Source organism: Pholis gunnellus (genome assembly GCF_910591455.1).
Source record: "Pholis gunnellus genome assembly, chromosome: 9".
Lineage (NCBI taxonomy): Eukaryota > Metazoa > Chordata > Actinopteri > Perciformes > Pholidae > Pholis > Pholis gunnellus.
Window position 1 is genome coordinate 24,626,936 of NC_136535.1, and position 14,908 is coordinate 24,641,843.

The following is a 14,908-nucleotide window of genomic DNA, read 5'->3' on the forward strand; positions in this document are numbered from 1 at the left end:
CCCTTTAGTTGCTCTACCTGCTTCCATTAACGGTAGTAAGCAGAAAAAAAACACACATTCCCCAGCTGCTTCACGGCGTTTAACCCATTTTGCATCTCAACAAATTACCCCTCGTCATCAGTGGCCCGTCCGCAATCGCGAGGCTATAATTAGTGACCTCATTGGGAACATTAAGGGATCAAATCAGCTCTAATGAATGTCCCCATTAGCAGCGTGACGCACGGCACCTGTTGAATAAGAAGCACAACGCGTTCCTTTTTCTGCACCAGTTGCCATGCTACCCTTTTTATTCCGTCACTGTCAGCGACGGACAACTTTGGGACAAGCAATCGAACAGCACACGATCGCCGATTTACAAATACTCCTTTCTGGTCTGCCTAATGTATTCATTGGAAAATAGATGGCGAGAGTGTTTTGTGCCATTCAGCTCAGTCCCAGCGGGAGTGTGTCACTGTTGTGCCCCCCCCCCGCTGCACTATCTGTCAGGTACAGTCCATTTATGATTGCAAATCACATACACACACACACACAGACACACACACACACACACGCTTTCCTCAGCTGTTTGGCACATGCACAACCCCCCCTTTGATTTTTAGCAGTGTCATAAATAATGCCCTTAATAAGCTTTTATCGTTTACCACCGTCATGAAAGCTTTAACATCTGTTAATTATTAATTAATTCAATCCTTAGTTTTACTGGATCAAAGCCTACAGAAACACTGAATCGCAACTCTCCATTTATATTTGTAATCATGCAGCTACGTGTGTGTTTTTTTAAACCCTTTTTATAACAAGTTTCGACTCCGACGCAGCCTTTACAGTCAGAGGTCATGACCGGCCCGAGGGTCATAATGCATTTATGACATGTTGTTAAAGATGATTGGCAGCTGGTGTGATTGGAGCATTATTTCAGTGGAAGAGGTGATCTTCGGGGAAAGGTTTAGAGGAGCGTGAACGCGACCATGGAGTTGACGAGAGTTGTCGTCCCGGCTGTGTTTCTGCTGCTGGCGTTTGGATCGTCCGGGGCCAAAGGTAAGAAAGAACAGGAACAGAAGACCAGCTTTGTTTTTTGTGAACTAGTCAGTTTGCTCACTTCAGCCGTGCACACACATTTATTTTATGTTCTTTGCTATTCTTCAGCGTCTTCTTTCTTCTTCTACTGGACTTTTTTTTGTGAGGTTTCATCATTCTCACACATTCTTTCACTTTTCACTTTAGTCAAACTCTTTATCACGTTTATCTTTCATATTTCTTTCAACCTTCTTTTGCTGCTTTGAATACTCAAACCCCAAAATGACGTTCATCTTTGAACCTCGTCATCTCCTCTTCACCCCCTTTAAACTCATTAATACTTTACATTCTTACTTTAAACCGTTATCCACCCTTTGTGCTTTATCATCTTAGTTCCACTTCTTTCATATCATTTATTTTCTTAATCTCGGGTCACATTTTATACTCTTATACTCAGTGTTTCTGTCTCTTTAACTTACAAATTCTACAACACTGCTTTCACTCGTTACATGCTAACCGACACCTGAACAGAGGTTTCCTCCACCAGTGGTTTCCTGGCTCTCTGTCATGCAGGGGGACGAGGGTGGTTTTCCCACATCAGTGAGCCAGTGAAACGTCAAAAAAAAAAATCCATAAAGTTTTAACCGGCTGTCCGTCCCCGTCTCTCTAATGGCCCGTCTCTGTGAGCCTGTCGATAGCGAGCTGCATGCCTGAGCCAGGACTGGGTCTGCAGGTCACAGACTTGTGCTTCCGTCACAGCAGTAGATTCCTCCATGTTGCTGCTGTGAAGTGGTGGATAAATAGTTTTCAGTGTCAGAAATGCTGCAAAATCACTGTTTCCCCAACAGAATTTGTCAGCGCTGCAATAAATTGATATGCAGATGTGTCTCCCTCCAACCGTACACATGTGTACATATGTAATCAAAACCTCATCGACCCGACCCGGTGGACCCGGTGGACCCGGTGGACCCGGTGGACCCGGGTGGACCCGGTCCAGAGCTGAATTCCTCACCCTACACCCCAGTCTTCCTCTGGCTATAGGTCATGAACTTAATCTGGCATTTCAGCCGCTTACAGCGCTCTAACTTCAAGTGCTTTCTTGAAAATGTCGCCTACTTTTATCACAAACTCCCCAACTAACAACTCAACATTCATCTCTGTGTCTTCACCTTTCAGTACACTTCGATGGACACTTCAAACCTTTTGCTTTTTGACAGCACACTTCAGCCAGGAGCTTTCTTTCAGCACTTCCACTTGAACCTCTACTTCGACTTCTTTCAGTGTTTGTTTTTTCAACTTCCACTTCAGCTACAACTTCAACCGTTAGTATTTCAGCTATTTTAAGTGTTTCAACCGTAGATTTCCAGCAGTGAAGGTACATAAATGTGACCTACTTTTTTATTGTAGTTGTCCTTCCTTCTGCTTACACACAAACCTCCAGATTTCTCCTTCAGATCACAGAGGCCTGAAAATGTTGAGCGTGATGTACGATCCTCAGCTCTTTACCCTGGAGTCAGGCTTCCTCTCTACGTTCCTCTCTGTGCCGTTTGAAACCTTAATCATTCAGGGCTTACTGTCTCTTCTCCCTTTGTGTTCTCTGTTCCCCTTCTGTCCTCAGCTTCCACCTTTCCTTTCATCATTCACTCATTTTCTAAGAGGCTTCCAAACTTTTAAAAAAATCAGCACACTCGGTACTTGTGGAGTTGTGCAACCGGCTGCAATCAGCATTTACTGCTTGTTAGTGGACCACTGCATCAAACTACCTGTTACAGCACAGGGAGATGTACTTGAGCAGATAAGAGGGCATGTGTGGGAGGTTTGACAGCTGAGGGAAGAAAAACAGGCTAACACACACAGTTGAAACCCAGAGGGCCTGAACAAAGATCAGTCGAGTGTTTTGTTTTTTTATTCATGCTCACATTGATCTCTGCAGGCTCTCTGACTCTCCCTCTGTCACATTGAAGTTTGAAGTTTGTGCTTTAATCTGCAGCTTTTTGTTCTGTAGTTGCTCATCTTTTGGTTACTATACGCTGCAAAACCTACGGAGCATAAAAAACACTGTTGTTTCTGCACTGAGCCCGGTCTGATCTGTGTGCTCGTCACAGTCGAGGAGGAGAACCCGGAGTTCTGGAGGTCACAGGCACGGAAGACTTTGCAGTCGGCGCTGGACAGGAAGCTCAACACCAATGCAGCCAAGAACATCCTGTTCTTCCTCGGAGATGGTGAGTTACACAACGGCTGAAATCAGGAATTACACTCTGACGAGTCTGACCTACCCTTTGTTGTCGAGCATTTTGGGCTCCGTTTCCTGTCTGTTTCACCGATGTGCAGCGCAACAAACAAAAAAATATTTCAAAGAAAACAAGAAGATGTACAGCGAGACTTTGATCTTTACAGCAGGAAAACACTACAGAGGGACGGTTCAATCAAAGCAGAGGAAGTTAGGAGTTTATCAAAGCTGGAATGCAGAGAAGACGTGTCCATTCATCCATCTATGTATGTGTGTGTGTGTGTGTGTGTGTGTGTGTGTGTATGTGTGCTCGCATCAGGTATGGGAATCACAACCTTCACGGCGGCTCGTATCCTCAAGGGACAGCTGGAGAACCAGACGGGAGAGGAGACGGTGATGACCATGGACACCTTCCCCAATGTGGGACTGGCTAAGGTACACACACACACACACACACACACACACATGAATGGACAGACGTAGAGGTACCTGCTCACAAATATGTAAATGCCCAGTGCATTAATATTCGTTAATATAATCCAAGAGAGTTGTTTGCTGCTCAGTAGAGGCTCAGCCCTGTGGCCATGCGAGAGGTGTAGTTCTATGGAAATGATGTTAAATGATGCATTCCGTACATTTAAGAGTTTCGCAAGGATAACGTCAGCTTCAATATTCTCCTCAGCTTGTGCACTGATGTGTGAATACACGTGAGCGTGCACATGTGGGATCTTGGAGGAGCCTTTGCATTATGCAGCACATACATGTGTGTGTGATTAGTGACAACCTACAGGCATTCAATATACAGGCTTCTGCAATACTGAGTCAAATACTTTTATGGTCACAATTGAGTTATGAGGTGATTCTGACTTCTTAACATCTGTTATAGTGCCACATAAACGCTCCTATTCATGCAAAGAAGTAATACTTTTTAATGTTATTTCAACAAGAGTTTGTCAAATGTTTTGAAAAGATAAAACAGACTTTCAAAACAAGATGTCACTGGAAAGATCCGGTCATTCATGAAACAATCATTTATTTGTGCAAATTAAGAGTGAAATAGTCGTTTAGTGAATGAAAGTTTATATTCAAAAGATAAATGTGCAGTTCATTGTTACAGTTGATAGATTACAATCCTGTAATCAAGCTTCATTTGCTAATTTCTTAATATATTACATTTTTCTCTTTTGTATTATTAGTTTCTGCTGCAAGACTAATCTTTCCACACGGAAAAACACAGAAGTTGTAGTTAATTTTGTCCAACACTAGATTCTATTCAGGCTCATCTTTGTGTGCGTGTGTGTGTGTGTGTGTGTGTGTGTGTGTGTGTGTGTGTGTGTGTGTGTGTAGACCTACAGTGTGGACTTCCAGATTGCAGACAGTGCAGCCACGGCCACGGCGTACCTGTGTGGAGTGAAAACCAACCTGAACACCATCGGAGTCAACGCGGCGGCTCGCAACGGAGTCTGCAAGACGCAGAAGGGCAACGAGGTCACGTCCATCCTGAAGTGGGCCAAAGATGCCGGTGAGACTCGTGCAGGACAGTGCAGAGGTCTATTACCATTGTTATGGAACGCACCCCGACGCTATGTGAGAATATGATGATGATGATGATGATGATGATGATGATGATGATGCTGCTCTAATACGACTGTTGGAACAGCCGATCGAGGTCACAGAAGCAGAAGTAAACTCCCTGAAACCAGGACACCAGAAGATCAATACAAGCTGAAACATCAGGCACCACACACACACACACACACACACACACACACACACACACACCACACACACACACACACACACACACACACACACACACACACACACACACACACACACACACACACACACACACACACACACACACACTTTAACACAGTACAACTATTCAATTTCATTATATATGTAGAGCGCAATATCACAAATCATAGGTTTGCCTCGAAGGGCTTTGCAATCTGTACAACGTCAGGACGCGTTATAGTTAAACAAATAAATAATGACATTAATAAGACATTAATAAGCACTTTAAAATGTACTTACAACTACTCACATAATAGTGTGTTAAGAGACAGAACCCCTCAGGTCTCTCAGGTTATTATGTGGGCCACCGGGGAGCCGGGAGCTCCAGCAGCCTGCAGGTTGTACTGCAGAGGAATGTGATGCACAGGGAAGCACCTTGAGTCTTATCGTGTTCCCGTGTTATCAACAGCCATAAATATCTCATAACACACGCACACACACACACACACGGCGTGCCCTGGCCCTGACCCCCGTAAAGCACTCATGTGTGTGAATGTTTGTCTTTGTTGTCATAAAAACACATTTCAGTCACGGTACTTATTGCAAATTCCTGAAATGTTACACTAAATATTCTTACATTTTTGCTTTCTTTATGCTGAAATGAACTCTGTTAAAGGGACAATCCTTAAGATGTCTGTCCTGGTGGGTTTAGAATCTCTATTTGAGTGAAAACAAAGGACGGTTTGTCAGTCTGGAGTCTTGGGAATGTGAGAATGTCTCTCATCTTATAATATAATATAATCTTCTCTTGGAAATTCCAAGTGTTGGGACGATTAACAGTCTGTATAATGTGGACAAAGGGTCTAAATTCCGAAGCTGTTTAAAGCCCCATCTTCAAGTTGTACATTCATTTTATAGATATGTATAGATTTTGCAGTAAAGTGAGACAATCCCATAAAGAATCGACGCAGAGTGGCTTCCAGCCCATTCATCTCAGTGTCCCTGCAGTGCGTTACTCTCTGCCACGGTGTCTTTTTACGCTGCCACTGGGGGGCTTTAATATTGGACATCAAGGTGGTTAAAGGATATTTACTACCCCACAACTCAACAGCATCACAATAAACAGTTTCTGCAGAGGGTTGAGAAGGTCTCTGATTAACGGATCAACCGCTTCACAACATGCGGGCCTGAAAGCTGTTCACGTGTCATTATTCTCATCACACAAGCCTGCAGCAGAGTTTATATTTTGCACATGTAAGCCGATACACGCCCGCAATTAAGCATGAAATCCATCTCGTAGGCAAGTCTGTGGGCATCGTGACAACCACGCGGGTGCAGCATGCCACCCCGGCCACCAGCTACGCCCACAGCGCCAGCAGGAAGTGGTACAGTGACGCCGACATGTCCGCCGCCGACAAGAGGGACGGCTGCACCGACATCTCCTCACAGCTCCTCAAAAACACCGACATAGATGTGAGGTTCTCCGAAAACGCAGATCAGCCTCACGCCGTTATAGCTTGCAACACACATTACGATTTATATATATGTGTGTGTGTTTGTGTGTGTGTGTGTGTGTGTGTGTGTGTGTGTTTGCAGGTGATCATCGGGGGTGGTAGAAAGTACATGACCCCTAGGGGCACTAAGGACCCAGAGTACCCCGGGGATTACACCTCCAGGGGCAAAAGAAGAGACGGGCGCAACCTCATCGATGAGTGGCGGAGCATGAAGACGGGAAAGGTGACACGTCTTTCATCAGACACAGTGAACAAGGAATGAGACTTCATTATAGCGACAGCATGCGGGAGAACTCTCAGACAAAAGGGAGGTTGCAAAATGACAAAATAATGGGAATTGAACGCCGTCACACTTAAGAACAAGTACACTTCTGTTCTAAGGAGCTCTTCCCTCAAAGAGTGAAAGCTCCGCTTCTGCTGCCATCCAGCCCTAACGGTGATGTAACAGTGTATTATGGGATGAGTTTATCATTCTTTGGGCTTCTTATTGGAGCTGCATTAGAAGAAATACAAGATTTACTGTTTGACACAGTCTCAGCTAACATTTATGGTAGTTTTATTTATAACTTCATGCCACTAAATGATGACTTTCAAAATTATTAATATCAATACTGTTGCAAATTCACTGACACCAAACAGTTTAAATACACATTATCACCATTATCAATATAAATATAAGCGTGGCTGCACACACTGTATATATCATCACGTCTGCCTACCTCACATAAAGCAACCTGTTCATCACATTAATCATTCCATATTTATTTGACAACCATTGCACTACCGCTTTTTATATTCGTATATTTATATATGTACATATTTACAGTAATTCAATGTTTTGTTCAGCTCTGCTGGATGTCTATTTCTGTACATTGAGAGTCAAATTCCTTGTACGTTTATACACTTACTTTGCTTTTAAAGCTGATTCTGATTCAATAAATCCTTTTTCTGTTTTTAAAGGGTCAATTCACCCAAATTACATTCCATGTACCTCCTTTTTATTAGTGTTCTCACGGTTTATATCCCAAAATGTCAAAGATAATAAGTCAATCCTGTTTTTTTAATCTTTACATGCAAAGATGCTTCCTATAGCCTGCAATGAATATAATTTCCTGTTTTCTAAAATGATACGTTACACTTTTAAATGCACGTAAATTCATGCAAACACTTAATAAAAGGAGCTTTTTGCCACATTACAAAGGAATACATCCAATATCTGTAATGAATGTGATCACCTTGCAGACTGACAGTGGCCCATAGAGTGTACCATCTGTAATTAGTCACAGATGGTTTAACATTAACACATCATGTTGTTGTTTGTTTTCAAATGCTACACATTCATTCACACTGTCGGGTGAGGAAACTGCCTTTGAGGACAGCGTACTAGAACGTACGGCAAAGAAAAGCTCATTCTGTGACTCACAACGAGCACGAACACTTGTCCTGTCCTCCTCCCACTCAGTGTGTGAATGTTTGTGTCCTGACACAGGTAGCCCACTACGTGTGGAATAAAACCGATTTCAATGCGGTCGACCCTGAAAAAACGGACTATCTCATGGGTGAGTTTTATGCTTTTTCTCTCTAGCAGAGCATTCCCTTGAAGAACACAACATCAGTAGTGTCCTTGGTTCACCCACCAGCTTACTCAGTTCATCTCGTATTAGTGATGTCAGTCTGTGAATGTTGTTACCTCGAACTGCTGCACCGGACCTGCACAACGTTTTCAAGGAGCAAAAACATTCACAGCGTTGAAGATGTATCAAATCTGTCATCAAAACAAAGTTCTGGTTACTGTAACAGACATGATATCAGAATTGGCTCCTGGACCCAGCTTCATATTTATGGTACAGACCATATATATATATATAGGAAGTGGACGTAGTTATCGTGACGTCACCCATTGGTTTGTGGACTGCCGTTTGGAAGCCTTGAGTTCGAGTTTTTGGCCATCAACTTTTTGGATTACAGCTGTCGCCATGTTGGCTTTTTGTTTGCAACCGATGAACAGGAAGTGACCATATTTGGACGGTAGAGGAGTGACGTAGAGACGCCGTATACGTATCTGGTAGAGACCTGTCAATCACGGTGTAGCCCCGCCCCTAAAGCATCCCCTGCTTTATGGTCTGTTTGACTCTAAATGGACCATCATTTACTAAATGAACATCATGCTGTGTTGAAGAAGACTTGAAACTAGAGATTGAGACCATAAACTCATGTTTACAATGTTTACTGAGGTAATAAATCAAGAGAGAAGTAGAGTCATTTTCTCATAGACTTCTATACAACCAGAGGAGTCGCCCCCTGGTGGACATTAGAGAGAATGCAGCTTTAACACATGAAGCTTTGACTTCACTCTACAGAACCGGAGGTTGCCGCCTGGTATAGAGATGATTGGCATTAATCTTGACTCTTGGCAGAACATTTGTAGAACTATTCATTTAACTTCATCTTGTTAAGTGACTCTAACCAACCAGTATATATATACTACCAACAGAAAAGAAATTAAAATGTCCGAGCTCCAAGTGTAAACCCACTAGTGTCCGAATGTTCAAACCACGGTATTTCCTCTTTGCATCCGCCGCCTCCAGTATAGATTTTAAAAGGTATTCTGTGGAGTTCTTTGTGATTCAGTCATCATGCTTTTTCCGGACTGAGTGCTCACTCGCTGCTGTAGAGACTCTGGATGTTCAGCCTCTCACTGTGGTTCATCACTTCCTGTGTGCTGGAAATAGCAGCAGTAGTAGGAGGAAGATGGGACTTTCCTTTCCACTGCGCCTCCACTGTAGGCTGATAACACTGACATACTGTATTTTCTTTTTACATAAAAATGATTTTGTTCTGCCCTTCTCTTCCCTCCAGCTCTGTTTGAACCCGGTGATATGCATTTTGAAGCGGAAAGGGACCCAAACATGGACCCGTCCATCGTAGAGACCACAGAAAAGGCCATCCGCATCCTCCAGAAAAACCCTAAAGGCTTCTTCCTGCTGGTGGAGGGTGAGGACAACAGCGTCACCAACCTTCCAAACACCCATCAATTAATCCGTCAAAGGGTTGGATAATGAAATCCCCCGGAGAGAAAAGCCCTCACGTGGCTGGTCCTGGTGGATCAATAGAATCATTGATCACAAAAGGGTCCCCACGTGGCAATTAGACGCCGGTAATTGTTGTGGTTTGCTAAAAACCTCGATGTGTGTTTACGTTTATATTATGGCGACTTCAGCTCCTGAAATTGAGTTTTAAGCGTAGTTCTGTATCCACCACGGTGGAGAACAGCGTGTGCCTGCAGTGGATCAGGTGACGTTGACATCGATTCTGCATACAGCTCGATGAGTTTGCCGCAGTGTGTGCTACAGCGGAGTGTGGTTGGCTGACGGGTTTCTGTTCCACACGGCTGCCTCGCCGGCCTCCTCATCCATCTCTCCCTTTTTAATCTGAGGCAGCCGCCTGGGGACTCCGTGGTGCTACCGAGTGTCTCCACAATGACTTTAAACTAACAGGCAAATGTATAAATAGAAGCGGGCATATGGTGCACCCAATCACTTGACAGCTTCACCGAGACCGCAACTTATTAACCGGAGTTTACTTCACTTTTCTAAACGCCAGTGGGAGAGGACAGGAGAAGAAGAATGTGCTGAAGTAAAGAACAAACAAAATGGCAACAAAATAACAACTTTATCTGAAATTCTCTGCTGGAGGAAGTAGGTCCCCTTTCCCAATTTATGTTTTATTCCAAGAGATCATTTTCAGACTCTCTTGAATAACAAAAAAAGTTGTCTGCTCACCTCTAACAATGTAACATCTGATACTTTACAGGCTGGGCAACTCAAAACTACAGTTCACTATCCCCCCCTCAGCCATTTATCACACTTTTCCAAAATGTCCAGTCCCAAGTCATCAAGTACGAGTTAGTGTCAAATCTTGTAATTGCAAACCTCGAGTCAAGTGTCAAGAAATGAACGGCGTGTTGGTGACAAGTCGCTGAAGGCAAGTTTTAGTCTCGTGTCAAATAAAAAGATACAAATCAAAGTAACTCTCAAGTCCTCCGAGACAAGTCAGAGTCAACTTTCAAGTAAATAGCTGCCAATCAAATTAGGTGTCAAATAATTTGAGAAAAGTCCAAACCAAGGTTTGAGTAATTAGAGACAAGTCTGAATCAAGTCCAAGTCAGTTTCAGACGAGCGAGCTGATGAACATATTGGAGCATTCAGAGCAGATATTTCCCTTCAGGAGGAGGTAGAGAGGAAGCGGAGCTAACAGGATGGTGGATGTTGGACTCATATGTGTCAGGTGGCCAGAAACACGTCTCTAAATGAATTGATAATGTCGCCCCCATGTGCACATAATGCACTAATCAGCGTCAAAGTCTCTGGTCACGAGAGAAAAGTCTGAAGCAAAATCTCAAGTAATTCGAGACCGTTTCCAAGTCAAGACTTTATTCACTTCCAGAGGAGTTCAGTTCATATCTCACGTCTGTGAGGACGAGTCAAAGTCAGGTCAGAAGTCTTCACAAGCAAACTGCAGATTGCACGTCCTTTAGGTCTCTGAATGCTGTCCATCACAACTACAGGCTTTTATTTCATGAACAGTGTTTTTTTCCCATAACTAATGTAACGTCAACATCTCAGACTTCACATCTTGATTTAAGTCTTTATGCAAATCTCAAAACGTCTCACAGCGGTTCAGTCCAAATCCTGATCTTTGTGACTTCAGTCTCAAGCTCTGCTAGCTTTGCTATTAGCTGGAATCACTTTCTTTCACTTCTGAGTAAAATATTTCTTTGTATTAATGAGTCAGCCTAATTATATTCGACTAAATGAGAGAACTGAGTGAGTGCTTCCTGGTTTAATTAAACTGTCTAAACTGGTAAATTATCCAAAACAAGCACTTTTTCTCACCAAGTACCAAACGGTTCCCAGAATCCATTACTTAACCCCCCCCCCCCCCACACACACACACACACACACACATTAACCCCTCCATCTCTCCGTGGTCAGGCGGGCGTATTGACCAGGCTCACCACGCTGGCCGGGCCTCCATGGCGCTCCACGAGACGGTCGCCTTCGACTACGCCATCGCCAAGGGCCTCGAGCTCACCAGAGAGCACGAAACGCTCACCGTGGTGATGGCGGACCACTCCCACCCCTTCACCTTCAATGGATACCCATTTCGAGGGCAGAGCATTCTGGGTAATTATGAACTGAATTTCCTATATTCTGTTCTTTCTTTCCCAAAAATGTTCCCAAAGATCAGCTCACTTATTTTATGTTTTGCACATGACGAGACAGTTTTCCTCTCTTACCCCCACCCCCCCCCCCCCCTCCTCCAGGTGTTTGTTTGCCATGACAATAGACACCCCGAGGTGGCATTTTGTGCTTGTTGTGTGTGTCTTTGTGTGTGTGACGCCTCTCAGTGCTCTGCCTGCTTCCCATCAGATTCAGTGTGCCTCCGCCACCAGCAGCTTGACATTTCCTCTGCTTTCTCTCCTCTGCAATTACAGCCCGGGTAAACACATATAGCCGGCGGCCTTTCTATTTCAGTCCCTTCGCTTTTCGTCCTCGTCTCTCTCGTCCCTCCGCCCGTCTCTGACCATCGACGCTGACGCCTCTCTCTCTGACTTTATTCCCTCCGAGTTCTCCTCGCTGTATCAGTCGTTCTCGCCTGTTGATTTCGTCTCTTTATCGACCTCGCTCACTCCTTACCTCCATTGGCTCGCCGTCCTTTCCCTGGTGCGATGCTGATGTATCCTGACCCTTCAGGTTTCTGAAATTAAAACTGTTGAACGTTATAAAGACCCTTTGTGGAACATCCATTAAACATGTTGCCTAAACCGAACTTTAATCTCTAATGTAACGTCCCTAAAAAAACGTCGTTCAGACTGACAGATTTGACTTGATAAAGAGATCTCGATCTCAACGAGACTACTTGTTTAAATAAGGGGTTGAATTAAGAAAAAGGGGGAAAACGTGTTTACCTCTTACTGCGGCTTTAACGATAGTCTGCATGTTTGTTTGTGATTTTTTGAAATTAGTGGGCAACAGTATGGAGGTTCTGTGGTCCTATCTGAGATCCCTTTCACGATCAACACTGATGTTAAAGCTGGTTGTGCCACACATGGTTCCTGCTCATTACGTTGCTATTGTGAAGGGAAATATAGGCTAAGCCTGTCGGGATGTCTGCACCCTGAAAGGCTTTATATGTACAGGGTAATTACAAAACTACTTGTCGTGTAATTCTTCTCCTAAACGCTGAATTTGTTTCCCCCTTACTTCAGGTCTTCCTACCAGTAGGCCGGTACACTGGAATTGATCACGTGCTATAAAGCGTTAGCCTGAATCTTAGTGTCTCCTAAAGGCTTCAGAGTCGTTGCTACATTTTGGCTTGAAAATATTCACTTTTAAAGATTCAGCCCACAGACCCCACCCCTCTGTATCAGCCTTCACAACTCTGCATCGATCGAGCACTCGTTTTATGTTGTGCTGTTCCCAGCTTGCCTCACTCTCTTTCCGGTCATATCCTTATTTTACCCCTCCTCTCCTCCTCCTCCTCTCCTCCTCCTTCCTCCTCCTTCCTCCTCCTTCCTCACAGCAGTGCAGCAGTGATTAATGTGCTTGTGAAACTCTGAGCTCTTCATCAGCGGGGAGACTCGCCAGGCTAATGGCTCATCTGGAGAGAAACACTCAACAAGCTCTAGACCTCCTGCAGCCCCCTGGGGATTGTGTGTGTGTGTGTGTGTGTGTGTGTTCATGTATGCATGTGTTTAGCACTTTGATGCAAAGAGAAGAAGCAGAACAATAAATAAAAAAAGATAAATGTTTAATGCTCTTTCTGGATTCTGCAGGTAAATCTCCGCTGTGGGCCTCGGACGTGCTGCCTTACACCACGCTGATGTACGGCAACGGACCCGGACACAAAATCACCAACGGCACGCGTCCAGACATCCGCCACGTCGACACAAGTAAGATGCGCCTTTTGCTTCTTTGTTTTCCTCTGAAGAATGTCACAGACTGACAAAAACAACGCTCTGTAACCGGTTCGGCAATTCAGAGTTCCATCTTGAGAGCGTTCGAGGACACAAAGGAAAGCCGGAGACACACAGCGGGAGACGAGGATCAACTGGAACGACCTTTACATTTTTACCCTTCTGTGTTTGGATCCATGTCCCGTAATACAGCGTGACCTTTCCTCATAATATAATCAGTTGGACTTTCTCTTTCTAATTGAATTTGCTTAATTTTCTTTATAAACCAAGAAAGAAAATAGATAGGAAGTCTTCCAGTAAGAAGTATCCCTCTTTTTGACTTTTTCCCACATGGAAGATTTATTTTTTGTCTCATCTTTTCAGCTTCAGTCAGCAAATGTTGAGTCTAGCTTAAAGCTACATTACCTGATTTTCTTTGGCCACTAGGGGCACCGCGACCAGTTCTGAACATTTCTCTCTTTCTCCAGAGGATAAAGACTACGTCCAGCTGGCCGCCGTCCCCACAAAGTCGGCCACCCACAGCGGGGAGGACGTGGCGGTGCTCGCCCGCGGGCCCATGGCCCACCTCTTCCAGGGCGTCAATGAGCAGAACTACATCGCCCACGCCATGGCCTACGCCGCCTGCGTGGGCGCCGACCTCCGGCACTGCCAGGGCCACACCGAGGCCCCCGCGGTCCAAAGCACCGTCGCCAACGGAGCCGGGGCGGCTGGTGGCTCGGTCGCGCTGCTCGGCGCTCTGCTGGCGCTTACGGCGCTGATGTAAGGTCCCTTTCTCCGTGGTGTTGTTCTCGCTCCACTCGCCACGTCTGGGAGGTCAGAGGTCACGGAGGGGTGAGCAGGGATTAGCTCAGAGATGCTTCAGCAGAGTTGGGATGTGAACCCTTCAACCCGGGTTCTGCTGCCCCGACTGCATAATGTTAAAACAGAGAGAATCAGATTATTAATAGTCACAAACGAAGAAATATTTCTTGAAATTCAGAAAAAAGGTAATTGTTGAAGTCGAGATGAAACTCCAGCAATGAAATCGATAAGAACCTATTTAATGTAAATGAATCTTGTTTTTACTTATTGAATCCCTGTCAGATCAATAAAGCAGACCTCGAAGAGAGAGTTGCTCTTTTATAAACTGATTAATACATAATAACAATGTAAATATCATGTAGTGACATTCACGGCTCCTTCAAACAATATATAAAAAACCTTCAGTCTTTGTAATCCGATCTACATCGTCGCCATATGAAAAACTCCAAAAAGGTCATTTTTTTCTTGATGCAAGAGAAACTGTTGTTTTCAGCTTTATAACAATGTGTTTTCACATTTAATCTAAAGGGCTTTTAAAATGGTTTATTTAAGTTTAAATGTAGAGCAGCGACTAATCATACAGTTCATCTGAGAAATGTAATGTCGCCAAATATGGAAATAGATGTTTTT

At 44.2% G+C, this 14,908-nt stretch overlaps 1 protein-coding gene across 1 annotated transcript; it reads left to right on the top strand.

Moving 5' to 3' along the window:
- The first annotated feature begins 899 nt into the window (after positions 1-899).
- On the top strand, positions 900-14,587 carry alp3 (alkaline phosphatase 3). The gene is made up of 11 exons (XM_079166812.1): positions 900-1,035; positions 3,120-3,236; positions 3,564-3,679; positions 4,592-4,766; positions 6,285-6,457; positions 6,581-6,721; positions 7,988-8,057; positions 9,358-9,492; positions 11,493-11,684; positions 13,337-13,453; positions 13,945-14,587. Exons 1-11 carry the CDS (start codon positions 966-968, stop codon positions 14,238-14,240), a joined length of 1,602 nt encoding a protein of 533 aa, XP_079022938.1. The 5' UTR covers positions 900-965; the 3' UTR covers positions 14,241-14,587.
- Positions 14,588-14,908: the final 321 nt, after the last annotated feature.